Genomic DNA, 26,354 nt, shown 5'->3' with positions numbered 1-26,354 from the left:
AATATAGAAGCTAAAGAACTTAAGACACATGAACATGAACAAAAGGGGGGAATGTGGGTGGGAGAGGGCATACAGGGTAGAGGCGAATGAAGGGAAAATGGGACAACTATAATAGCATAATCAATATATAATTTGAAAAATTAAATAAATAAGTAAATATGTATTGAGCACCTACAAAAAATAAACCATTTACACTTAATACAATTATTGATATGTTATAACTAAATCTACCTTTTTATTTTTTGTTTTCTTTGTGTTCTGTTTCTTTCTGTTTTCTTTTTGCTAGCTTCATGTGGTTTACTTGAACATTTTTTAGAATTTCATTTTGACACACCTATGTTTTTGTATGTGTCTCTTTTTATAGCTATTTTATTGGTTTCTCTAGGCATTACATTTTACATGTAGAACCTATCACAGTCTACTAGGTCAACATTTTGCCAGTTTGTGTAGAAATCTTCTTACGTCCCTTTACTGTCCTAATTTATAATATAATTGTCTTAAATATTTCCTGTGAATACATTTAGAACCATATCAGTGTTACAGTTTTGCTTCAAACCAAAAAAATTTTTGAAAAGTCAACAGAAATATAAAAGCCTATCGTACTCGCCTATATTTTCCACTTATATTTCTTCCCATAGATCTTGAAGTTCTGTTCATGGTTTTTTCAGTCTGTGTTTTCTTTGTTCATACTGGCTAATGCCCATTATTTTATCTTCAAGATACTGATTCTTTTCTCTGTCCCTCCATTCTACTATCGAACCCATCCACTGAGGCTTTTTATTTTTGTTACTGTATTTCTTAGTTCTGAAATTTCCATTAAAAATATTTCTTTGCCCAAGGTATATATTTGTTTGCTGGGACCCTCTAGTTTTCTGCCTTGTTTACATTTCTAATTGTTCATTGAAGCATGTTTATAATAGCTGCTATAGAATCTTTGTCAGATAAATCTAACATCTGTCATCTCAGCATTGTGATTTATTAATTGTCTTTTTTTATTCAAGTTAAGACTTTTTTCCTGGTTCTCAGTATAACAAGTGATTTTTTCTATGGCAGCAAGTACATTTTGGGTATTATGACATGAGACTTTGGATCTTATTTAAGCCTATGTACGTGACTTTATCTGACACTGCTCTGAGAGGAGAGTTGGCAGTGGAGCTTGTTACTGCCACATGGAGGTAGAAGTTCAGACTTCCCACTTGACCTCCACTGACACCTAAGGGGGAGGGAACTTTTTGTTACTCCTGGGTGAGTGTGAGTTCCAGCTTCCTGCTAGACTTTGACTGACATCACTCTGGCTTGGAAAGTGCTTTGTTGCTGCTCCCCACTCGGCTTCCACTGACACTGGAGGAAGGTTGGAGAGTCAAGGTGGCCTAGTAACGCTGAACAGTGGTGAAAGTCCTGACATTCTGCTACACCTGTTCTCACTCTGTGCCAGAGGATTACTAATGTCGGGTAGCGGTGGAATTGCAGGCCCCCCAGGTGGTCTCCACTGTCATGGTGTGTATATGGGGACACTCACTACAAGCTCAGAGATGAAAGCCCCAAACACCCTATTCTGCCTGTTTCACACCACCCCAGCTGGACTGTAGAGACTCCTCATGACCTGATGTTAGTGGAAGTCATTCACTCTTTGCTGTTGTATGTGAAGGTGGGTAACAGTTTTTCTGCAATATTAACCTAGGATAGAACAGGTATTTTCTAAGTTTTCTATCTCACTAGACTGCCCCTTCCCTAGTCCTGTGGTTGAAGAGAATAAGCTTTTGTAGGGGCTTTTTATTTTGGTCTATACCCATTACTGTTTCCAGGTTTTCAGGTTCTTCAGTTCCAAATCTGGATATAAGAGGCAAAGAGGAAACCCAGGCATTCACTACTTTTGTTCCTTAAGTCTCAAGGACCTTAGGTCCTAGCTGGTCTGCCGCCTTCTCTCCACCTTACAGTGTGTCTTCTTATATTTAGTTTATATATAATGTCAGGCACTTCAGTTGTACTTAATGAGAGAAATAGGAGAAAGTATATCTAGTCCATCTTCTCAGAAATGGAAGTTAGAATCTTTTTTCTTAATGTTAAGCAACACTACTTGTTTTGAGGCATGAGTGTTAGTCTTCTCAAATCAAATGCCTCAGAGGGACCAGGAAAATATGTCTGATATTCCCAGACTACTTTTCTACTTAAATATGAGGCATTTCAGTGCCTGTGGTCCATCTGTAAACATTCCTTAGGCATTTGATATCAAATTATTTGAAAGATTAGAGCTGTCAGAATGTATGGTGGTTTTACATGTAAATAACATTTATTTTAATGGGTAATTCTTTGAACCTGTTGATGATCTTTGCTCACTCCCTGCATTTCTCCTTGAGGCACCCTAAGACATCATTTACCAAAGTAGGAGGACCTGAGGGAGCTCAAGCCCAGACACTTAGATGGCCTTCTTTTATTAGCCCCTCTCTTGACACAGAAGTTTCAATGGAAAAGTAAAAATGGATCCATTGACAATCACTATTGACCATGTGAGGGCATCTGTCATTCACTGGGCTGGCTTGATTTCACCTGCCCACAGCAGACAAGTCATTGCTCTTTGTTTTCCTGATTTAGCAAGAACATGAGGGGAATCCAGCTTCACAAATAAACTCTTGTATTTTTTTATCCCCTTCCAGGCAAAAGCTTATTATCCCCAGTGGAAGTTGCCCTGTTATTCTGAATACTTACTTTTGTCAGAAAATTGTTGCCAAAGAAGATTCGAAAACAACACATGAAGTACATGGTTGGAACACACCCCTTCCAAGAAGAAACATCACTTTGGCCCAGATGTTTAGATTTAATTGTCTAACAAATAATTCACCTGAAAGCCAGGTAAACTTTCATTGGCTTAGACATTTTATTCTTTGTAATAATGTTGGATTTGAATGGGTTATAAATGAAGATGTTTACCTTTGGTCTTCCTTCAAGTATTCAGCAAATATATAGGCAAGAGTATTTGTTATTATGTCTGAAGAAATTATGGTTCAGTTCAGTATTATGGTATTTTTATAGTATTTCATCTTTTTAATGATGTATTTTAATCTTTATTCTAACCCATTAAAATATATGAGTGTTCATTTTCCTGTTCTTGTAATTGTCTAAGAATGTTGTTTAAGCCACCTTTTATTATTAAAAAGATTACATTTTTTTTCACAATATCTATCCCTTGGAGTAAAAAGAGCTGTATAAACTTGAGATTATAAACTCAAGATGTATTTTTGGAATTTTACTGGCCCTGACTCATGACCATCTGCCAAGATGGACTTAGAGAACCACTAAATTTCACTTGCAATGGGCACAAAGTGCACTCTTGGGACCCCTCTGAGGTCTGTGGCTCCCAGTGCACCTGCCTTAGGTCACCAAGTTACCTGAATCAGCACTGAATGGAATGCTGAGACTAACTGTCAGCATGAGGGAACATAAGAAAGACAGGAAAGCAAACAAACTTTCATCCTGTTTTGTATACGTGTAATCAAGCAGAATCTCCCTTTAATTATTAAAAGAGTGTCTGGAGGGAATTATGTGAAAAGGAGGGCTTTCTAACCAGTTTAATTGTACCTGATTTAAAACATGGCTCAAAATATATTATTGCTTCAAATTCATGAGATATGTTTTCACCAGCAGCGATGATGAAGCCACAGGGTAACATAGTGGTTAAGAATATGGACTTTGAAACCAGGTGTTCTGGTTCAGTCCTGCCTCAGCCACTTGCTTCTAGGTGACTTTGGGCAAGATATTTAATTTTTCTGTGTCTCAATATTATTATCTATAAAGTGGTGATAATGATATAATCTACCTCCTTGGTTTGTTGTAAAGTTAAATATATTTGTTAAGTAAGGCCAATATATAAAGAAAAGTTCCTGAAATAGAGAAATCACTCTAGAGGTGATGTTTTCTTATTATGATATTTAACATTATTATAAATGATTGTCATGATGCTACGTGAACATGCACATAACAAGTACTTAATGATACTAAATGCTAGTCATTCTTTTATATTGTTTTTAAGTTTGTCCTGTTGGGATTGTTACCTCATAAGAGAAAAGTTTTCTAAATTACCGTGAGGTAGTTTAGTAACAGGACTTTCTACATGTTTTCAAATGGTCTTTTTGTATGGTCTTTTTTCCATTGATAAGAAACTCTTTGTCATTTTCATGTTACTCTGGCTCTCCTTGCTCACCTTGGCAGTACTATTTCCTGGTAGACATGGAGGTCCTTGTTTTTTTATAGATTTGTGTTTTATATTTATTTTTCATTTAGTGCTCTGCATGTACATCAGAGGATTATCTAAGAATATCATTATTTGTACATAGTGTACTGTCATAAGCCACACTGAAATTATTCCCTTTTCATGTCTTGGCCAGGTTATAAGTAGTAGTAATCTTGCCACCATGAGGACGGACTGGACCCACAGGCATGAAGAAGCAAAACAGCACTTTCTGTCCCAAGTATCCCTGACAGATTCTCTCCTGGATACTGTAGAAAGCCAAGGAGCTGCCACATGGTCAGGAGTTAGAGTCCCAGTGGTGGTGCAGAGAGTTTACTCTCTTCCCTGCAGGTGTCAGCCAGGAGGTACCTCAGCTGCTTCCCTCATCTCAGACCCACCGAAAGTTCGGTGAGTGACAAAACACAGGCATGGGGGTTCAGAGCCTAGAGTTAACGCAGTAAATGCAGGCCTAGGGTTAAGTAGAGAAAGGAGAGGCTCTTTCAGGAACAATTTCTTGACTGCATTCACCATGTACATCAGTTGTTTTTGTTTGTTTCTTGCATCAAAATTTGGGACCACGGTGTGACAAAGGATTCTGTCTACATCAAAAGTCCTACTAAAATAATGTAATTCATTACATTTATCTGTGTTGTTAGTATTTTGGTAGAATCTTTAGGGTTCTCTACATATAGTCTCATGTCATCTGCAAATAATTACTGTTTTATTTCTTCCTTTCTAATTTGGATGCCTTTTATTTCTTCTTTTGTCTGATTGCTGTGGCTAGAACTTCCAGTACCATGTTGAATAAGATTGGTAAAAATGGAAATTTCTGTCTTGTTTCTAATCATAAAGAAAATGCTTGTAGTTTTTGCCCATTGAGTATAATGTTGGGTGTGGGTTTGTCATATATGGCCTTTATTATGTTAATATATGTTCCCTTGGTTCCTACTTTGCTGAAAGTTTTTATCATAAATGGTGCTAGATTTTATCAAATGCTTTTTCTGCATCTGTTAATATGATCATGTAATTTTTATCCTTCATTTGGTTTACGTGCTGTATCATGTTTATTGATTTGCGGATATTATACCAGCCTTGCATCCCCAAAACAAATCCCCCTTGATGATGGTGTGTGATCTGTTTAATGTGTTGCTAGGTCCAGTTTGCTAAGATTTTGTTGAAGATTTATATATCTATGTTCATTATGGATACTGGCCTGTAATTTCCCTTTTTTGTAGTGTCTTTACCTGGCCTTATAAAATGAGCTTGGGAGGCTTCCCTTCTGTTGAATTTTTAGAAGGTTGAGAAGGAAGGTGTTAGTTCTTTTTTGAATGTTTGGTAAAATTCATCTGTGAATTCATCTACTCCAGGACTTTTTTTGGGGGGGGAGTTTTTGATTACTGCTTCAATTTCACCTGTTATAATCTGTCTATTCAGATTATCTGATTGTTCCTGATTCAGTTTTGGAAAATTGTGTGTTTCTAGGAATTTATCCACTGTGTTCAGATTGTCTAATTTGTTGACATATAGTTCTTAGTATGGTTTTTTTTTTACAATATTTCTTTGGTGCCAGTGGTTATTTCTCTTCTTTTCATTTCTGATTTTATTTATTTGGTTCCACTCTTTTTTTTTAATGAGTCTGATTAAATGTTTGTCAACTTTTTTTATCTTTTAAAAGAACCAGCTCTTGGTTTTATTGATTTTTTAATCTTTATTAGACTCTATTTTCTTTGTTTCTGCTCTGTTTTTTATTTCCCTCATCCTACTTACTTTGGGCTTTGTTTGTTGTTCCTTTTCAGGTTCCTTTAACTGTAAAGTTAGACAGTTTGAGATTTTTCTAGTTTATTGAGATATGCCCGTAATGCTATGAATTTCCCTCTTAAAACTACTTCCACTGGCCCATAGATTTTAGGATGTTGTGTTCTTATTTACATTTGTTTCAAGATATCTTTTGGCTTCTTTCTTGATCTCATGGTTAATCCATTCATTGCTTAATAACATGTTATTTATCCTCCATGTCTGTGTGTTTTTCAGGTTTGTCTGGTGAATGATTTCTGGTCTCATACCATTATGGGCAGAAAAGATACTTGATATGATTTCAATCTCCATAAATATTACTGAGACTTGTTTTGTGGTCTATCCTAGAAAGTGTTCCATGCGCACTTGAAAAGAATGTATATTCTGTTGCTTTGGGGTGAAATGCCCTGAAGGTATCAATTTAATCTATCTATTCTAGTGTGTCATTTAAGGCCATCATTTCTTTGTTAATTTTCTGCCTGGAAGATCTGTCCATCGATCTAAATGGGGTGTTAAAATTCCCTACTATTTCTGTTGATCTCTTCATTTATGTCCATCAAGATTCGCTTTATATATTTAGGTGCTCTTGTTTAAAAACTTTTTACTTATTTATTTAAGGGGGGGAGAAAGAGAGAAAGAGAGGGAGAGAAACATCAATGTGTGGTTGCCTCTCACGTGACCTCCACTGGGGACCTGGCCTGCAACCCAGGCATGTGCCCTGACTGGGAATTGAACCAGCGACCCTTTGGTTCGTAGCCCACACTCAATCCACTGAGCCACACCAGCCAGGGTTATTTAGATGCTCTTATGTTTAGTGCATTATGTTTAGAAGGGTTATATCATGTTGTTGGACTGTTTCTTTATTATTATGTGGAACCCTTCTTTGTATCTTACTATAGCCTTTGTTTTAAAGTCTATTTTGTCTAAATACTGCTACTCCAAGTTGTTTTCTTCTTTCCCCTTTCATGAAATATCTCTTTGCATCTCTTTACTTTTAGTCTGTGTGATCTTTCTTTTGAATTGACTCTCTTCTTGACAGCATATATATGGGTCACGTTTTCTTATTCATTTACCTTTTCTTTTGATTGGAGCATTTAAGCCATTTATATTAAAGTGATTATTGATAGGTACATATTTAGTGCCATATTATTCTTTTAACTATGTTCCTCTGTGTTTTTTTTCTTCTTAAAGCAGATCATTTTAACATTTCTTGCAATAGGGGTTTGGTAGTAACAAACTTCCTTAGTCTTTTATTGTTTGGGAAGCTGGGAAGCTCTTTATTTCTTCTTTAATTTTCAATGATAAGCTTCCTGGGCAAAGCAGTCTTGGTTGCAAGTCTTTGCTTTTCATCACTATTTCATGCCAGTCTCTTCTGGCCTGAAATGTTTCTGTTGAGAAATTACCTGACAGTTTTATGGGAACTACCTTGTGGGTAACTGTCTTTCTCTTGTGACTTTAAGAGGTTTTTTTTTTTAATTTTCACATTTTTTATTGTTGTTCATGTACAGTTGTCTCCATTTTCTCCCCACCATGCCCCCCACCCCAGCCATCTCCACCTCCTACCCTTGATCCTAACCCCCTTTAGCTTAGTCCACGGGTCCTTTATATATGTTCCTGACAAGCCTTCCCCATTTTCCCATCTATTATCCCCTCCAACCTCCCCTCTGGTTATTGTCATATTGTTCTTAATTTCAGTGTCTCTGGTTATATTTTGCTTGTTTGTTTGTTTTCTTGATTAGGTTCCGCTTATAGGTGAGATCGTATGGTATTTGTCTTTCACTGCCTGGCTCATTTTACTTAGCATAATGCTCTCCAGATCCATCCATGCTGTCACAAAGGATGGGAGCTCCTTCTTGCTTTCTGCCTCGAGGTATTCCATTGTGTAAATGTACCATAATTTTTTGATCCATGCATTTACTGATGGGCACCTAGATTACTTCCACCACTTGGCTATTGTAAATTGTGCCGCTATGCACATTGGGGTGCATAGGTTCTTTTGAATTTTTTTGTCTTTAAAATTTGCCATTTTAATTATGATGTGTCTTCATGTAGGCCTCTTTGAGTCCATCTTTTTTAGGACTTTGTACAATTCCTGGACTTGTATTTTTCTTTCCTTCACCAAGTTAGGGAATTTTTCAGTCATTATTTCTTCAAATAGGTTCTCAATCCTTTGCTCTCTCTCTCCTCCTTCTGTTACCCCCCTGCCATGATGTGGATTTTGTTAAGCTTCGATTTGTCCCAAAGGTCCCCTAAACTATTCTCATTTCTAAAATAATTTTTTTCTCTGTTTGGGTGTTTTTTTCTATCTTGTCTTCCAAATTGCTGATTTGATCCTCTGCCTAATCTAACCTACTGTTTATTCCTTCCAATGTCATTTCAGATATTGTATTCTTCATTTCTGATTGGTTCTTTTTTATTGTTTCTTTGTCCTTTTTCATGCAGTTGGACATCATTAGAACCATTACTTTGAACTCTGTATCTTGCCTCCATTTCATTAATTTAGTTCATTCACTAGAGATGTCCCCTGTTCTTTCATTTAGGGCCTTTTTCTTTGTCTCGCCATTTTGGCTGCTTCTTTGTGTTTGTTTCTATGTATTAGATAGATCTTTCATGATTCCCAGTCTCCCGGAGTAGCTATATGCAGTAGGTATCCTCTGGGATCCATTGGTGCAGTCACCTTTATCTCCTGAGCTGCGTCCTCCAGCAATGTCCCTTGCATAGGTTATGTGGGCCCTCTTGTTATAATTAAGTCATGATTGCTATTGGCCTGTCTGTGCATGAGATAGACTCTTAGGCTGGCTGACTCTGAAGCTCAGCCCCAGCCACAGCATGCAAACTGATGTGCAGATGCTGACCACATGAAGCAGAACTCACCTCAGCAGAGTTTTCTGCCTGCTGAGATCTTTTTGACATGCTGCCTCTGAAACTTATTGGAACCTGCACTGATGTATGAAGCCAACACTGGATATGTTGGTTCTGGGCCTCTTAGGAGGGACTCTGGTGTGGGCCAATGTAAGACACTGCCTGTGGCTGCCTCTGCTGGGCCTGGGTACATGCAAGAAGGGCCAAGCTGTACACCAAGACCAGCTTCTACCAGCACCTGGCACAGGGACAGACCCAAGAAATTCCCAAGGCACCCCAATGAGTTCTGCCTCCACCTGCCTCTGCCTACCAGCTACCCATTAGATTCAGTCATTGAAAGAGCCTCTGGCTATATTCCTCAGCAGGGTGTAATCACAGGGTGGGGCAAGAGAGAGTCCAGAGGGGTGGGGCTATTGCATTCCCCCAGGCTGATGCCACAGAGAGGGCAGTGTTCCACCTAAAGAAGATGGTGTCTGAGGTGTCAGAGAATGACTTAGCACAGGGATCCTGGCAGGTGTCCCTTCAGCTTTCTCCCCAGAGTCTGTAACTCCAGACTCTCCTCACACAACTCTAGTCTGCTCCTCCTCCCTCTGCTGGAGCCCGAGGTGAGTGGCTGTGAACAAAATTTTGTGCATTGGCCCTTTAAGAGTATGCCTGTGTCTCTAGTGTACTCCATCTCTCCCTAGCCAACAAATCCCCACTTCTTTTCACAGCTAATGTTATGTGGGCCCCTCTTCCTGCCTCTGGTGCTCTGGGCTGGGAAACCTGGCTTGGGGTTTAGACCCCAGTCGTCTCAGGGGGAATCTTTGCAGCTGAGATATCCCTCTGGAACCTCAGCCACTGTCTATAGGAGCCAGGCCAGCCCTCTTTGCATCTCTACCCTTCCTACCTATCTTGATGTGGCTTTTTCTGCAAATCCTTTTGTTATAACACTTTTCTTCAGCTAGTCTTCAATTGGTTATTCAAGATGACTGTTCTATAATTTAGTTGTAATTCTAGTTTAGTCCTAGGAGTTGGTCAGTGTAGCTTCCAACTAATCTGCTACCATCATGGATCTCTAATCAGTCTATTTTAACGGTACCTTCTGATGCTTCAGAAGGAGCAACAGGAAACACTTCTATGTTAATTATGAATCCTTTTCAAGTGGTTGGTACTTGATCTGAAGTAATATGAATTTCTAAAAGTCTCCTTTAGGTGTGAAGTTAGAGAATATTTCCTCGGGTTATAGAATAACTTTATTTTTGTTTCATTTGAAATATGCATATATGTGAAATCCATGATACCAGTTTTAAAGTTTTTACTAAGACTTGAACTGTGTAAACAAAGTCTTGTAGTCTTTGACTTAAATCTGTGGTAAGTCTAAATAGAATTACCTGGGGCAGTACTATATTATACATAGGTTTTGATTTGCTTTGCTTTTTATGGTATATGTCCAGTATTAGGTTTTGGAGAAGGTAATACTGAGTAAGCTAGGCAGTAAAAATCTTGGTAAAGCTTTCCCAGACCAGCACATAGAGCACATACTCTGAGGAGATGGGGACAGCAGGAACTGAGTCATAGTGATGAGGAGAGATAAAACTGACAATAAGGTTGCTTCCTTGTGAGTAATCACAAACAACCTGCACCTCAAAGGTTGTCCCTCCAGCTCCTTCAGTGGTACTTGTTTTACTGGTTGAGCAAGTTGGAAGCTAACATCTGGTGAGTTGCTGCTGGAGGTTCACATTATGAAGGCTTTTGATTTGTACCTTAGAACACACACTGGGACTATGCTTGTGGCGGATTGAAAGAAGGCTGGGCATAAACTTCAAAAACAAGAAAACATTTAGTTATTCAGATTATAATGAAATGCATTCTGCATGGTATGTTTCTTGTAGTACACACCAAAGTGTATAATGCTGAATCTAGAGTCCCTTTTACAGATTCAGAAACTGAACTTCAGAGAGGTTCTTACTTGCAGTTATATAGGTGGACAAACAGAAAAATATAATGAGATAATAGAACCCCAAAATGACAAGGTTGTGGAGAATATTGATGTCAAAAATGAGGAAAATTGAGTTAGAACCAAGCTGTGTCTAGATTAAGGCTGACTCAGGGGTTAAGTCATCCTGGGTCAGCAGAGAAGTGAAAGTGTTCAGCCATGGGGAGAATTAATTGGACAGTACAAGAAAATGAACTTTTGGACAGAGGGCCATTGCATTTAGCCTTGGGTTTGAGGACAAGGCTTCAGAGATGGCTTCTGGCTACACAAAGTCCTATTGTATAACTGATCTATAATATTTTCTGGCTTTATTTGCTAGTTTACAAATCAAATTAATATAGAAGGAAAATGCTTAACTCTCTAGTTATTCTTTGCTAATATGTATATAAAGAAAAACATTAAATTAACAGCCTTGGAGAATTATTTAACAATATGTTTTTAATGTAGACTTTTTTATACATACACGTGTAATATGTACATGAGAGAAAACATTATTAGAAGTCTTAGCATATACCTTGCAAGATCCTTTTCTTTTCTGCTTGCAATTTCTACCCATAACTTCTTGATCGTAGATAAATTTGGGTAACCCCCTGTGTAACACATTTGAGTTCATCTTGTCCAGAGGCATGAGTGCAGCAGACACAGAAGAGAAATTTCACGTTGACCTCTTACCACTGAAAGTAGCTCTAAGTTTCCTCTCTTGTCATAATCTGCTTTACCCCAAAGATCTTTGTAACTGTCAGTGAAATGAACCACAATGTCAATCATTATGTGTTTTCTACCAAGTGTCAGAAATTACTATGTCAGAAGAAGTTAAGGTCTGTGAAAACCTAAACAACTCTGTGTTATGGTGTATTCTTTTTGCCATACTAATTTCCCTTCCCTGCACAAACCAGTCCAGATGATTTCTGATGAAATACTGTGATGAGTTTTATGTTTAACTTCATTTAGAACCTTGGTTGTAGGTGTCAATCTCAACCTGTTCCCCATGCTCCAGCAGTATCCCTTTTCTGTAAGAAAAGATCAGTAAGAGCTTATCTTTTGATGACAGACAGCATAATTTTTGTTAATTTTGAAATTAAAGGAAACATATTTGAAGCCAGCTGGTCCTGAACCGGGTCAGATAAATTCAGTCAAAAGGCTCGTGTCGTCTGAGCTGTGAAACATTATAAAAAAATATACTCTAAGATTTCAGAAATACAAGGTGTAAGAGTGCCCTGTCCATTGTTGAAGGTCACTTCTTTTAACTCAAGCTATTAAAGGAAACTATCCTACCAGGTTTCTCAAGGTATTGTAAGTCACAGTAACCAAAACTAACTTAGATTTTATAAGTCATTAAAATCAAAGGTAACAGAAAGCCAGTCTGGAAGATACCCCATAACCATTAAGCTAGATCAAGGATTCAGAGCACCAAAACAACTTTACCTAGATCCACTGCATGTTGAATGAATATTATATGAATGCATGACTGATAAAACCATAGGCTTTTTTAGCAGCAAGGGCACATTGGTCTTGGGCATAATTTATAGTGGAGGAAAGTGAGGCAAAGAAAAAGTATGTGAATTTCCTAGTGAATCCCTACCTCATGGCAGAACAGAAAATCTAGACCAGTGAGTTTCAGTTTTGTTCATCTTATGGCACACATAAATAAATTGCTAAAATTCTGCAGCATGCCAAAAAATAAAATTTTTATCAATCTAACAAAAAAATAGGTATAATTTTGGTTCATTCATACCAGGTGACTATTGTTGTGTTGGCTGTTGTTGTTTTTATTGACAATCTTAGGGAAAAGAGTTCAGATCCCCTGACTAAATATCAGGTAATACATGTTTTAAATATTCTTGCAGCACACTGGTTGAAAATCACTGATCTAGACCATATTACTTTGCTCTCTGTCCACAAGGATTGTCATTAAACACTCCCTTTCATTCTCCCTTTTTGAAACATTTATTTCCTATCTCCTTGAGACACTTAATTTAGAAACAAATAATTTAATTTCATCCCTTAGAGATGCATGATCTTTCTTGTCTGTTACTGCAGAAATATTTGTAATGGGAAAGTTCATCTTTTGTAAGGACGCAGAACTTGCTCAGTGTTCATATATTTGGACAAAAAGCTAGAAGGACAGAACCTTCATTTAACAGTTTCATACTTATCTTGAATTATAGTTTACTGGAAATTCATTGAGCTGAACTCAGGAAGCACATTTTCCTTTTTCTATACCTTGATATTTTAGTCACTTTTTAAATCTTTTGGCTCCTCTTTTAGTCTCTTATCTTTTATTTCTTCCTCCTTTTCACTAAGAAAAAACCTCCACCCTTGTCCTGGGCCAGGTTCTAGGTCTACAGTGGTTAACAAAACCAGATATTATCCTTGCCACTCATGGAATCCCACACAAAACAATTAAAAACAAATACATTTATGATTATAAATTGTGATAAGTGCTCTGGTAAGAAAAAGTAGAACACCATGAGTGAGACCAGTGAAAAAGGGACAAAATTTAGTTTAGAGTTTTCAAGGGTAGACATTCTAAGGCAGTATTATTTAAAATGACACTTGAAAGATAAGTGAATGTTAGGTAAAAAAGATGAAAGAGAATTGCACATGGAAGAAAGAATACCCCTGAAAACTCCCAGAGGTGTGGGAGAAGACCTTGTGGCCAGGACACATGGGCTAGCAGGAGACCCCAGAGAGGTGGGCCAGCCACAGCCATGCAGGAACTGTAGTGTTTGCCATGGTTGCCCACTGACTCAAAATAAGGTTTACCTGTTGGAGAGTCAGTTTAAGCTGTGGAATAGAAAATGGTTTCAGAAGTGGGGAACATGGAACAGGGTCCCAGTGGAAGCAGAGAGACCCAGGAAGAGGCTACCCAGGCTCCTGAATCTCTGAATCTCCTGTGGTACCACTGGGAAATACAGAAAAGGTTTCATGTTCTAGATGTGGGTGTAAGTGTGATGCGGTAGAAGGAAACATTAAGAATTATCCTCAGTTTCATTATGTGGTGGGTTGATGGGCCATTTACTGATAAGAGAAAATTGGAGTGAGAACAGGATTGGAGGGAAGCTTTTAAGAATTTAGTTGGGAGTGGTTTAGTTTGAGATTCCTATGAGACATCCAAGAACAGATGTCAGAGGAAAATGTTGCTTATACAAATCTCAATTCAGAGAAGGATTTTGAGTTGGAGATAAATATTTGGGGGTTTCAGCCCACAACTGGTCAGTGTGTATATTTTATGTACACTTATTTACTTGCTAATTTGAATAAGTTATATTTGTCCGTGGTATTAAACTCCAGAGGCAGCAGAGACCATGGAGTGAAAGGCAGATGCCCCCAGCTCTCCTCATAGGTGGTACCTCCTGCTCCTCTTTGCAACCCCTTTGAGAGGTGTTCTGTCATAGCTATTAACAATCTACAGCCAGGAGAGTAGACAAGGTCACATTAGGGAAAAAGTAGATACAAACAGAAGAGACTGAAGAGGAAAGGCTAGTGACACCAGAGAAAACCCAAGTGCGTTGTGGCAGGCACTCAGGATGGGTGGTTTTCCATGTGTGGGAGGGGACAGCTAAGTATGGTGCTGCAAAGAAGCCTAATAAAACCAGGACTGAAAACATGTGCAGTAGATGGCTGAGGAGTAGGAGTTCCTAGGTAGCTTTAGGAACAGAAGGTGCAGGGAAATGGTGAGGATGGAAGCTAGCTTCCAGGGAGATAAGAGTGAGTGGGAGGCAGGCAGGAGGGACAGGTTTAATAGCAAATGTTCTGTTGATACATAAGGGATTGAGAATATCCAACCATTAAACAAAACTACAGTGAGGGCATTTCTGTCTCTTGTTCCAATATAAGTACCATTTTTCTTTTAAGAATGCATTGAGGTATAGAGGCAGTCTGTTAATAGAAAGAGCAGAAGGTCTAGAATCAGACTGTTCTGGGAAATGCTAACTTCACCACTAAGCAGAGAGGCTTGGGAGCAAATTAGGTTTCTTTATTTGTGAAATTAAAATTATACTTATTATACTTTCCATAATACAGGCTTATGATGAGGATTAGATGAGATTATGTATGTACAGAGTTCAGTGTAATGCTTCCCATTTATAAACACTCAATAAGGAATGGCTCACTAGCTCTTTAAAAGCAAGTGCAAATACTTAAAAATGGTAAAATACTGATAAAGAACATTGTTACAATAATAGAAACTGAGCAAAGAAAAGATATCAAGCTACAAATTGTCATTCTGTATTAATATTGAGTTTGTTGTCTGCTTCAAGGGGAAATTTGAATGATACTGATTCTTACATCTATGCTATTGGTCACCCTCACCCTCATCCTACTCATCAACAAGGAGTTGGTACTCATTTGCTTTAGAAAACAAACATTTATGTAAATTTATGTGTGAAATGTGGCCACTGCCTTCTAAATGATGGAGTTATAGAAATCTCTCTGTAACAATCACTTTGCAAAAAACTGCCCTAATGCTGAGTCCAATGTTGAATGGTGCTGGTAAACGTGACTGGTGTATTTTTATCTTTGTCTGGAGCATTAAAAACATCCCAGACTCCTGATGTTGAAAGTGGCTCAGTATTAAAGCAGAATGAGGAACATGAACTAGTAGTGAATGTGATGACTAGAGGCTTTTGTGATGATTAGTGTTTATATGTGTTGGATTAGTAGAGAAATACTCATATATTAAACATGCTAGGTACATACCACCAGATACTACAAGTGTCTGTGGAAGGATTCTTTTATTTATTTTTTATTTATTTTTCAAAAGAGGGGAAGGGAGGGAGAAAAAGAGGGGGAAGAGAGGGAGAGAAACATCAATGTGTGGTTGCCTCTTGAGTGCCCCCTACCGCAGACTGGCTCACTACCCAGGCATGTGCCCTGACTGGGAATTGAACCAGTGAACCTTTAGTTCATACATCTGTGCTCAATCCATTGAGCCACATCAGCCAGGGCAGAGTCTGTGGAAAGATTTTGATTGATCTCCTTAGTATCCCATTTTCAAAAGGTCATTCATTATTTTTACTCATACTTTATTTTTGAAGTTTCTTTTCTTCATGTTGTAAAGAAGATGGAATCACTCTTTTCCAGTGATTTGAATATGTTTATTTTGATGCAAAAGATATTATAAGAGCAGAGCATCAATTTTTAATATATCCTCATAAATAATGCCACAGCCCATTTACCCTTGCTTTCTCAATGAATCCATATCAGCTTTTAATCATTCGTTCTATACTCATGAGCCTTAAATATTAAGCCCTTTAATCTCAGTCTCCCTGCTCTTTTGCTCATTTCCTCTCTAAAACAGCTGTTGGTGGCCCTTGGGATTTCCCATGGTCCTTTGACGCTATTTTCTCCTCATTCCTGCCTTACTACTGGTAATCCTACTAACTGAACACAGATTTTTTATATTCTTTGCCATTCCTCCTGTTCATATTCTGACTTATTGTGAGGGGTAAAACAATATCACAGCCATGGAATTACAGATCTAACACTTACTGTTCTTTAATGGGTATGCAGAGAGATCTAGAAAATGGAACTTGACTGAAAAGAGGCTGAGGAAATATATCTTACTCCCCCCACCTTTAAAAGAATTTATTGATATATAATTTACATGGCTTAAAATTCGCCCATTTAAACTATACAATTCAACAGTTCTTATTATATTTACAGGGTTCTGCTGTCACAACCATAATCTCATGTTAGAACGTTTTTGTGACCTCATAAAGAAAACCCATACCAGTTGACTACCAATTACTCCTTCTCCTAGCTTGTGACAATCACTAATCTGTTTTCTTTCTATGGATTTGCATCCTTCACTACCCAGTTTTAATGCCATTTGCCCTATGTAATTTCTTCTGATCTCTCCCATGCCATTTGTCTCTCTTCAGTATGGTAGAATGAAAAAAAAAAAACAACAACAAATTTTGGAACCAGAAAAGCCTGGGTGTGAATCTGAGCTTTTCCACCTACAAACTGTCTTTTCTTGATGATAGATAGGTAGATAAATAAATAGACAGACAGACAGACAGACAGACAGTCTTAACTCTTCATTTTCACAACACCTTGGATGGTTGTTTTGCAAATTAAATGAGATAACATTTATAAAATGCCTGACACCAAGTAGACACTCTTAATACTATTTTTTTTTTGATGAGTTTGATATCCCTGTGTAGGATGAGACATTTGATGAGTTTGATATCCCTGTGTAGGATTAGTACAGGGGTGGTCTTGAACCATAAGTCATGGTATCCTTTTTTTTTTAAGATTTTATTTATTTATTTTTAGAGAGGGTGGAAGAGAAGGTGAAAGAGAGGGAAACATCAATGTGTGGTTGCCTCTCACGCGCCCCCATCTGCGGACCTGGCCCACAACCTAGGCATGTGTCCTGACTAGGAATCGAACCAACAACCCTTTGGTTCACAGTCCTGTGCTCAATCCACTGAGCTACACCAGCCAGGGCTTAATACTACTTAAATAACTACTATAGCTATTTGTATTGCAGTTAGTTATAAATGTGTCAGTCTTTCCTATAAGGTTGTAAACTCTTTGCAGGTAACGATTATGTGTAGCAGTAGCAGTATTTATTATTTCATCTTCTGCAAAACTGTGCCTATTATATACCATATTTTGCCATGTATACTGTGCACTTTTATGCCCAAATTTTTGAGGGAAAAATAAGGATGTGCATTATATACACAGGTAACTAATTCTGTATCTATTTAAATATTTTTAATTATTTATGCTTATGTGTTTTTTTAATGTAACTCTAGAAAGCAATAACGATATCCTTATGCAAAATAATACCCTGGAATACAATCATTGGTTTTGTTTCTCAATATGAATAAATAAATAATTGACTTAAAAAATTGCAGCAAAAGACTTTTTTCCTGAAAGTTTGGGCCAAAAACATGGGTGTACAGTATACATGGGAGCACGTTATACTCAGCAAAGTACGGTTTGTTCCTACTTATATTTCAGTTAATGTCCCTAAACATATTCAGTCTTTTTTTGGCATTATGATATTTGGCACTATATTGTGTTTATGTGTCATTTCTCCCTTCTACATGACATAAAATGGATCCTTTTTTCTATCCTTATCTCTTTTCTCAGCTTTTATCATTTTATTGGTCAAGTGTCAGGTTACAGCTAGCCAACTGAAATTTAAATGTTTTGGACTAGAATCAGAGCTATACATAATTTGAAAGCAGTATGTTCATATTCTTAAATACTCTATAATACCAACCCATATCATTAGAACCACCTTCTCATCTACATCTAACATACCTTGAATATGTATCCTTAATGAGCTTCTTGATAATATGAAATAGCAATGAAAGCAATTATTTATGCTTATGTGTTTTTTTAATGTAACTCTAGAAAGCAATAATGATATCCTTATGCAAAATAATACCCTGGAATACAATAATTGGTTTATTGGTTTATGGGAGCTGCCAATCCCACTTTATATATACAAGGTCTGTCCAGTAGGTATCCAGCCATATAATATGAAATATAGAGGCATTTATTGAAGAAGATACAAGAAACATTGTCCTCAATGATGCCTCAGTCCCCTTCAAAGTAGGCACTTTGCAATTATTCCCAATTGCCATCAGCTGCCCTGTCATACTTTCCTGAATCTCATTGACGATCTGAAATCTCTTCTCTTTCAAAGGTGATTTGAGTTTTGGGGAAAGCCAGAAGTCGCAGGGCACCAAATCTGGGCTGTAGGGGGACTGAGTCACCTGGGTGATTTGATGTTTCACAAAAAAACTCCACCCATGATGGTGGCATGAGCAAGCACATTGTCATGATAAAGCTGCCAATCACCAGTTGCCCACAGCTGCAGCCTTCTGATTCATCTGAAGAGTTTCTGTGGCGGACTGTTAAGGCTAACATGAAATTTGATAGAGTTGTTGCTCTACTCACTCAGTCATTTTGAAGGCAGTGGCCACACAGTACATGCTTACTCAAGGGTATCTACCGCCCTGACTGACTGGTACATTGAAGCCATCATTGTTTACATATGTGCATCCCAGTCCACTCTCCTTGGCTGCCAGGTCACATTGATGTAGCGCAAACCATTCTCTTTGTATTAACAATGGCTAGACTTTTTCTGGACACACGTCATATGTGAAACCAGTGATAGACTTGAAGGGAAAAAATCAAAAGGAGTAACAACAGCCTACTAATGTGAGTACAAACAATTATGAAAATAAAATTTTCATAACAGAATGAAGATATAGCAAGACTAATTTTCCAGACTCAGCCAGACATGATATATGCATCCATGGTTCTAAGTTTGCATCACAACCTGACCTTGGTGATTTTCCAGCATCTGTTACTCATCAAGATCAATGATTTCAAGGTGGCCCTGTATAAAAGGCCTGGAATTTTTGCCTGTTCCTGATTTCCTTTCCCTGGAAACATTTGTCTCTAAAAGAAGCTGGAACCCTCTAATGGTTTGAACACCTACCCTCCTGAGCCTGCAACTGAAATCTGAAGCAGTACTGTGGTCACACTAGAACTTTCAAATTAGCCAGGTTGCAGCTCTGGAATGTGGTCTTCTGAGATGACACTGCAGAGAAGAGCCATAGGACACAGGCACACAGCCTGGCAACAGACAGGGTGAGATCAAATGTAAGACCTGACTTGAATTCCTACTCTAGCTATGCTGCTACACCTTACTGTCCCTTTCCTCCATTTTTGTCTCTCTCAAGCATCCTATTCTGCCTTGTCTTCTAACTGCTGCTAGTCCCAAAGCACTTGGGGCATCCATCCAGCTGGCAATCTTGGCAGGCTCACCCTTGTGCTCTATAGTTCTAATTAGCTTGAGCCAAATCAGCCAGCCCCATGCTTCACAGAAAATTGAGCAAATGGAACTTCCAAAACAACTCTCTGAAAGAGTATGCTTCTTCATAAGAGAGAGATACTGTGATACATGAACAGGTACACCCATTTCTTCCAGACCACTTAGCCTGGCAGTGGTATTATAAATGTTCTGAACCATCACATTTATTTGCATAGATACAAAAAGAGAGTAACAGATACACGACATCTTGACAGGCACTCATGTTTTGTTTTGTTTTTTTGTTTTGTTTTTATTTTTCTGAGAAGGTAAAACTCTTTATTTAGAAGCTGGAAATACATATTTTCAGGATTGAATTTTCCCCTATAGCTTTTATGAGCAGTGTCATTGGCATTGCTCTTTTTCCATGGAACAATTTCATTGACATTGTTTGCTTCTTTTCTTGTACTTTTTTTTTCTTTTTTTTGTTGTTTACAGTTCTCTCCATTTTCTCCCCACCACTTCCCCAGCCCCTCCAATCCCCACCTCCCACCCTTGATCCTACCCCTCTTTGGTTTTGTCCATGTGTACATTATATGTGTTCCTTCATGACCCTTCCTCTCTCCCTTCACCCCATTTTCTCCTCCCCTCTGGCACTCGATTTTATAGTGAGATTAATTACCATGCATTATGCATTGTACTGGTACTTGTCAATGCCTTCAAAACAAGCCCATACTTTTTTTTTTTAATTTCACTTCTCTCATTGGATATCATTGAGGTCAAGGACTGTGACTCACCTGATTTTGGTAGTGGACCATGACTATAAATGACACTTAAAAATTAGGTGTAGATGGGGGAAGTAGTGGCCAAGTGAGTAGCTGAGGGGGGTGGTGTGAGGTTGTGTATTCTTTTTCTCTCAGGTTCATGGAAATGTACACACATACTGTTGTTTTTCTAAGGAGACAAGAAGGCTGGTGAGATAGGACTTGCCAGGACTCTTCTGCTTTAGGAGAGAGGTGATATCTAATCCACCAATCTCGTAGAAAGCAAGATGCTTGGACTTCGGGTCCCTGCAGCGTATTCCCTCTGTAAATAAGCAGGGAAGAGTGACAAGAGTAGGGACACTTAGGGAGGTGGGAAGGGAAGCATAAGAGCACCTCTTAAGTGAAGATGTTAAAAAATGCACATCTAGTTGACAAAGATTTAAGCATATTAAAGCATTTGTTACAATTAATGTAGACCTAAAAGAGGTCAAGAAAAAGTTAAGCAAACACAGGTAGAAGATGAAAGAATGGAAATAAAACATTGAACATTAAATGTAGCTTTATTATCTGAGGAGAAAGGAACCTATGATTTGAAGGGGGAAAAAAGAACTGAGTCACCCAGGGAAGCTGGCAGTGAGAGGTTTTTCAGGTCTTCAATAGCTCTGTTGCACAGCTGCTACAGGAGGTCCTCAGCTGTGTGTCCTAGTGTACTGTTTTATTTCCTGTAAGTGCATGACTGTTCTTCCTCTCTCCTGTGGAATCTGAATGCAGGTGTCAGAAGCTCCTGCAGGAGGAAACAAGATGAGAGGACCAGACTGTGTTGGTGTGTTTTAAAGTGGGAAGAAGAATAAAATAAATATAAAAATCTCTCGGATGTCTTACCACTTAAATATATTTGGAAAACTTAGAGGTGGCTTATTCAACTCTGTACCTCAAGTCTTTGCACACAGATAAGTTATAACATAACACTCTCTATCCAAGAAAACCACAGACATTGAATAGGAAAAAACAAGTTCTTTAAGGGCCAATCTTCCATGAGCTAAAGAAAACCAGAAAACTACAATGACAGTAAGGACAGTAAATCTTATCTTTAAAACTTTTGAATGTAAGTAATTCCAGTTTTCATTCTGTTCACCTTCTCTCCAGAAAAGACTAAAATGAAATTTCCCAAAATGATATACTTTGCACAACAGTTACTATATATTAGGTAGCAAGTGTCATTCATCATGGTGGACTATCTGGCAATTTTCCTTGATGTTTAAATTTTGAATTTCTTCCACGTGCTTCCTAAAGAAGAGTATCTGGTGTCTGCTTCGGGAGGTGGGCAGAAATCAGAGGAGAATAGTCTGAGCTGAGATGCAGCAGTGAAGCCCCATCCCTTCGGGCTCTCTGACTTTCTGTCCTTGAAGTAGCTGTAAATTACTTGTCTCCTCTGCCGGAAGAGAGTATGCTCAGTTCACATTTAATAAAATCAAAACAAAGCGCATTTTCATATTGATGTAGGTGTCTCCTTATGAATAGACTACCTAGAAATTTACATAAAAGTCTGTTTGCAGTCACTGCCTCTGAAGAAGAAACGTAGCTGTGAAGCAATTTCTCAGAATGCCTGTTAGAACATGTGATTTTGATATGCACACATTACCTTTTCTTTTTTGAGGTGAAATTCACATAACAAAATTAACCATTTTAAAGTGTTAGTACATTCACACTGTTGGAGGGTATTGCCCCCCTTAATTTGTAAGAAACACAATATCTGTGAAGTATAATAAAATGAAATGCAATAAAACAAGAAGTATGCCTTGGGTTTTGGGTTAATATGTGTTTTGAGGTTTAAATGTCTTTTAACAAAAATGTTACAGAACCATGGAGTCTTATTGTTGGACTGGCCCTTAAATACTGGTTGCAAATTATTGATTTGCTGACTTAGTATCAGCTGCAGGAGGTTTGAACTTCCGTGGTGATGTACTGCTCTACCATAGCCCGTTTGTGTTCTGTGCAGTTCTCCAAGAAAATTCTCTCCTATCTTGAGTCTAAATCAGTCTTGGATCTTTTGACCCTTAGAACTGATGCTTCCCCTTGGGGTCATACATAACCAATCTGTTTGTTTTAATGCATGGCAGCCCTGAAATATGTATATTACACACATGATACATGGTCCTCATTGTATCCTAATTGTTCTCATTAATTGAAGCTTCTGAAGTTCTGGGTCATGCTAATCCCATGTTTAACTTTAAAAAAAAACCTCCAGAATATTTTCTGCAGTAGATGTACCATTTTAAATTCCCACCAGCTATGTATGAAGGTTACAATTTCTGCACACCTTCACCAACACTTATTTTCTTTTTTTAAAATAAGTAATAGGTATGAAGAGGTATTTGTACTTTTTCCTTTCTAATTTATTTGTCCCCTTTTTTTTAAACCTTATTGTTTTGGGCAGAATTTCCAGTACACTGTTGATTGGAAGTAGCAAAAGCAGGCATCTTTCTCTTGTTCCTGATCTTAGGAGGAAATTTTCAGCCTTTCACCATTGAGTAGGATGTTAGTTGTATGTTTTCTATAAATGCCCTATATCAAATTGAGAGTGTTCTGTTTCTAGTTTGAGTGTTTTTAACATGAAAAGATGTTGCATGTTGTCAAATGCTTTTTCTGCATAGTCTAATTTAACATTTTTTGTGTTATACATTATATAGTTAGGACTCAGAAGTCACGCACATGTGATCATTTTTAGTAGAGAATGTGTTATAACCAAATTAAGATAATTGCTTTGATAATGCTGATCAGCTCATGGGTGATATGGGTACCTTAAAATAACAAAATAATTCGAATTCCTTTTCCCATCCCTTGTATCATTACTGTCATTCCTTTCACTTATATATAAGCATATATAAGCACACATTTACACACGTAAGATATATACATAAGCAGGCAATCAAATACATTGTTGCTAATACATTTTATTTTGAACAAATTATCTGTTAGATCAGTTAAAAATTAAAATCAGCCCTGGCTGGTGTGGCTCAGTGGATTAAGTGCCAGCCTTCGAACCAAAGGGTCACTGGTTTGTTTCCCAGTCAGGCCACATGCCTGAGTTGCAGACCAGGTCCCCAGTAGAGGGTATGCAAGAGGCAGCCACACGCTGATGTTCTTTCCTTCTTTCCCCCTCCCTTCCCCTCTCTAAAAATAAATAAAATCTTTTTTAAAAGAATTAAAATCAAAGTTTTATTTTACCTTCAATGCTTTTTGTTTGTTTATATTGATCTGAGTTTTTGACCTATGTTCCTTCTCTCTAAAATAATTTCTTTTACTATTTCTTGCAAAGCAGTTCTACTGGTAACAAATTCCCCAAATTTTTGTTTGGTTGAGAAAGGCTTTATTTCTCCTTCATTGTTGCAGGGTAATTTCACCAAGTACAGACTACTAGGTTGGTGGGTTTTTCCTCTCAACACTTTAAATATTTCATTCCACTTTCTTCCTTTTTACATGGTTTCTGAAGGGAAGTCAAATGTAGAATAATTATAGCTGTGTTCCTCTATAGATAAGGTGTTTTTTTTCCTCTGGCTTCTTTTAGTATTTTTTTCTGGGTCTTTTTTTTTAATTTGAAAATGATATAGCTAGGTGTAGGAGTTTTTTTGTTTGTTTGCTTTGGGGGTATTTGTCCTGCTTGGTATTCCCTGAACTTCCTTGATCTGTGGTTTTAAGTCTGACATTAATTTGAATGTTGTGGCTGAATATGGAGATTGAGGTGATGACAGGACACCCTGGTGGGTCATTAGTTGCATAAGCAGGTGGAAGTACAGGACTGGAGTCCCAGGGAGTGGGGGTGATAATATATGGATTACCACCTGCACTACAAGTCAATATCTCAGGCACTGAATATCAGCACTGCATGTCCAAGGCAGCCCTTTCATATAGCAGCAAGCTCACTGAATAACACTTCCCATCTATTTAATAACATGAAAGAATTACAAAGCAAGTCCCTCGATTTTCATTTGATGCTGCAAGTAATCTCATACATTAAATGGCTGAATGAGGTCAAAACTCATGATATTATGAAATAACCCAGGGACTTTGTTCATTTTATTCTTGGTCATGCTCATTTAGCCACATATAGTACAAGATGGAGTAAAGATATAGTTGTGGACCCCAGGACACAGGTTCCTTATGCCACCAAGAACTGTGGCCTGAGGCAGACAGAGGATTCTCTGAGCAGCAGACTTTTACCTGTGAGATGAAAAGGTGGGGAAAAATCACCACATTCCCTTCTAGCACCAACTGAAAGTCTGGACTTTTTATAGCTATGTAAAGGATTAAAGTAGATCATTTGTTTATCAGAAGATTGCTTCATCTTAGAAAGTACGTCACTTAAGGAATTAGTTATATTTACTTAAGAATTTAGAATTTATGAATGTATTAATTTATCTCAGAGGTAATGATACATTTTTATACCAGAAACCTAAGTACTCAAAGTGTTTGTATGTGTGGCTGTACACATGTGTGCATGCAAGTGCTTAAAAAAATTGCTGCAAGTATTCCAGCTCTGCTTTTGAAAATTTTCTCTGCTCCCTATTTGTTAGAGAACTAAATCCAAGATCATCCGGAAAATTGGCTTTGTGCGCTACTAGATCATGTGATTTCTGCCCTCCCCCCACCTCATGCTCAGTGAGTCCCTGTACACACTGTTCAGTAAACAACTCAAGAGAACCAGGGCCCCAGTTCATTCACAGAGTATTTGGAAAGGGCTGTCTTTGTGTAGCTTTGACTTACTGACTGAAGTGGAATGGAGAGTTAGCACTTGTGTTTTCACTAGTTCTTTTTATAGCATTGAACCAGATGTAGCTGGCTCACTTAGCCTGGGCCACCTATTAGCATACAGGTCTCTTATGCAGGATAAAGGGCTTCTGATGGAAACATTTTGTTATTCATGATACCTCTGACTGTTTTTACCTAAACTCAGTCTGTTATGGGGTATGATTTAGAATGGCTCTGTTAAAATACAGGAACTCCCTGAGTGCTATTGAAGTCCATCCTTGAAAACAACAAACAAGGGAATCAAAAATGTGGATAGCCTTCCCTATTAAACTACCCATTTTTCCCAGATCATGCTTCCTTGGATGACTCTTTTAAAAGATAGCTATATTTTCCCATCTGTGCTTTAAAAATTAAGAGGACAAAGTTGTTTTTCTTTTAGCCACAGCAAGGAATCATCTTATAGGTCAATGATTTTCACCCTGTGAGCCACAAGAATTTTTAAAACATGTGCTACCTGACTATTTTATTTAGTCAGGGACACTGATCCCATCTCCCTTAGATTGTCAAATAAAAAAATGACAAAAGCCAACACAACAATAGCCATCCAGTGTGAACAAGTCAAAACTATACCTATTTTTTGTCAGATCAGAAAAAATAGAATATGTTTTTTGGTGTGCCACAGAATTTCAGTAATTAGTTTATGTGTGCCATGAGATAGAAAAAGTTGAAAATCACTGTTACAGGAGATAGAAAACAATTTATCCAACCATTTATGGATAAGTTAAACAGAACTGTTGATATTGCTATAGTGTTTCATAGGTTGAACTCTGAAGGCAATTGTAACTTTTTAGGAATCATTACTAGCTACATAGAAATCAACGTATATATTAGAAAAAAAATGGAAATGGGAAATGAAACACATTTTGATTCATGGTTAGTGCTGTGTGTTCCCTGTTGTACCTCCTCATCTGGGCCCACTTAATATCCAGTGGTCCATTTGTACTGTTTTTCTGATAAGCTGATGTTTAAATTTTATTTGTACAGAACATGTTTTAAAAAAAAAAGGAATGAATTGATGAAAAATCTTTGACTTTTCAGAGTTCACAATTCGAATATTCAGAACCAACATACAGTTTTCATTTATAATTGTAGTTTATTTTTTGAAAGGCCAGTAAAATTCAGCTCCTTGATTTCTGTGAA

The 26,354-nt window shown here is 37.7% G+C and overlaps 1 protein-coding gene across 3 annotated transcripts in view; it reads left to right on the top strand.

Annotated features, from left to right (window-relative positions):
• The window catches only part of SPIDR (scaffold protein involved in DNA repair), a 389,382-nt gene that overhangs the window by 268,337 nt on the left and 94,691 nt on the right, over positions 1 to 26,354 (top strand). For all 3 annotated transcript variants that reach the window (XM_028518735.2, XM_036031020.1, XM_036031021.1), the window contains exons 9-10: positions 2,655 to 2,850; positions 4,383 to 4,633. In XM_028518735.2, coding sequence (XP_028374536.1) covers positions 2,655 to 2,850; positions 4,383 to 4,633 — 447 coding nt within the window. The remainder of the gene's footprint in view (positions 1 to 2,654; positions 2,851 to 4,382; positions 4,634 to 26,354) is intronic.

The sequence above is a fragment of the Phyllostomus discolor genome, chromosome 7 (genome assembly GCF_004126475.2).
Source record: "Phyllostomus discolor isolate MPI-MPIP mPhyDis1 chromosome 7, mPhyDis1.pri.v3, whole genome shotgun sequence".
NCBI classification, from domain to species: domain Eukaryota; kingdom Metazoa; phylum Chordata; class Mammalia; order Chiroptera; family Phyllostomidae; genus Phyllostomus; species Phyllostomus discolor.
This window is presented reverse-complemented; position numbering and strand designations above follow the sequence as displayed.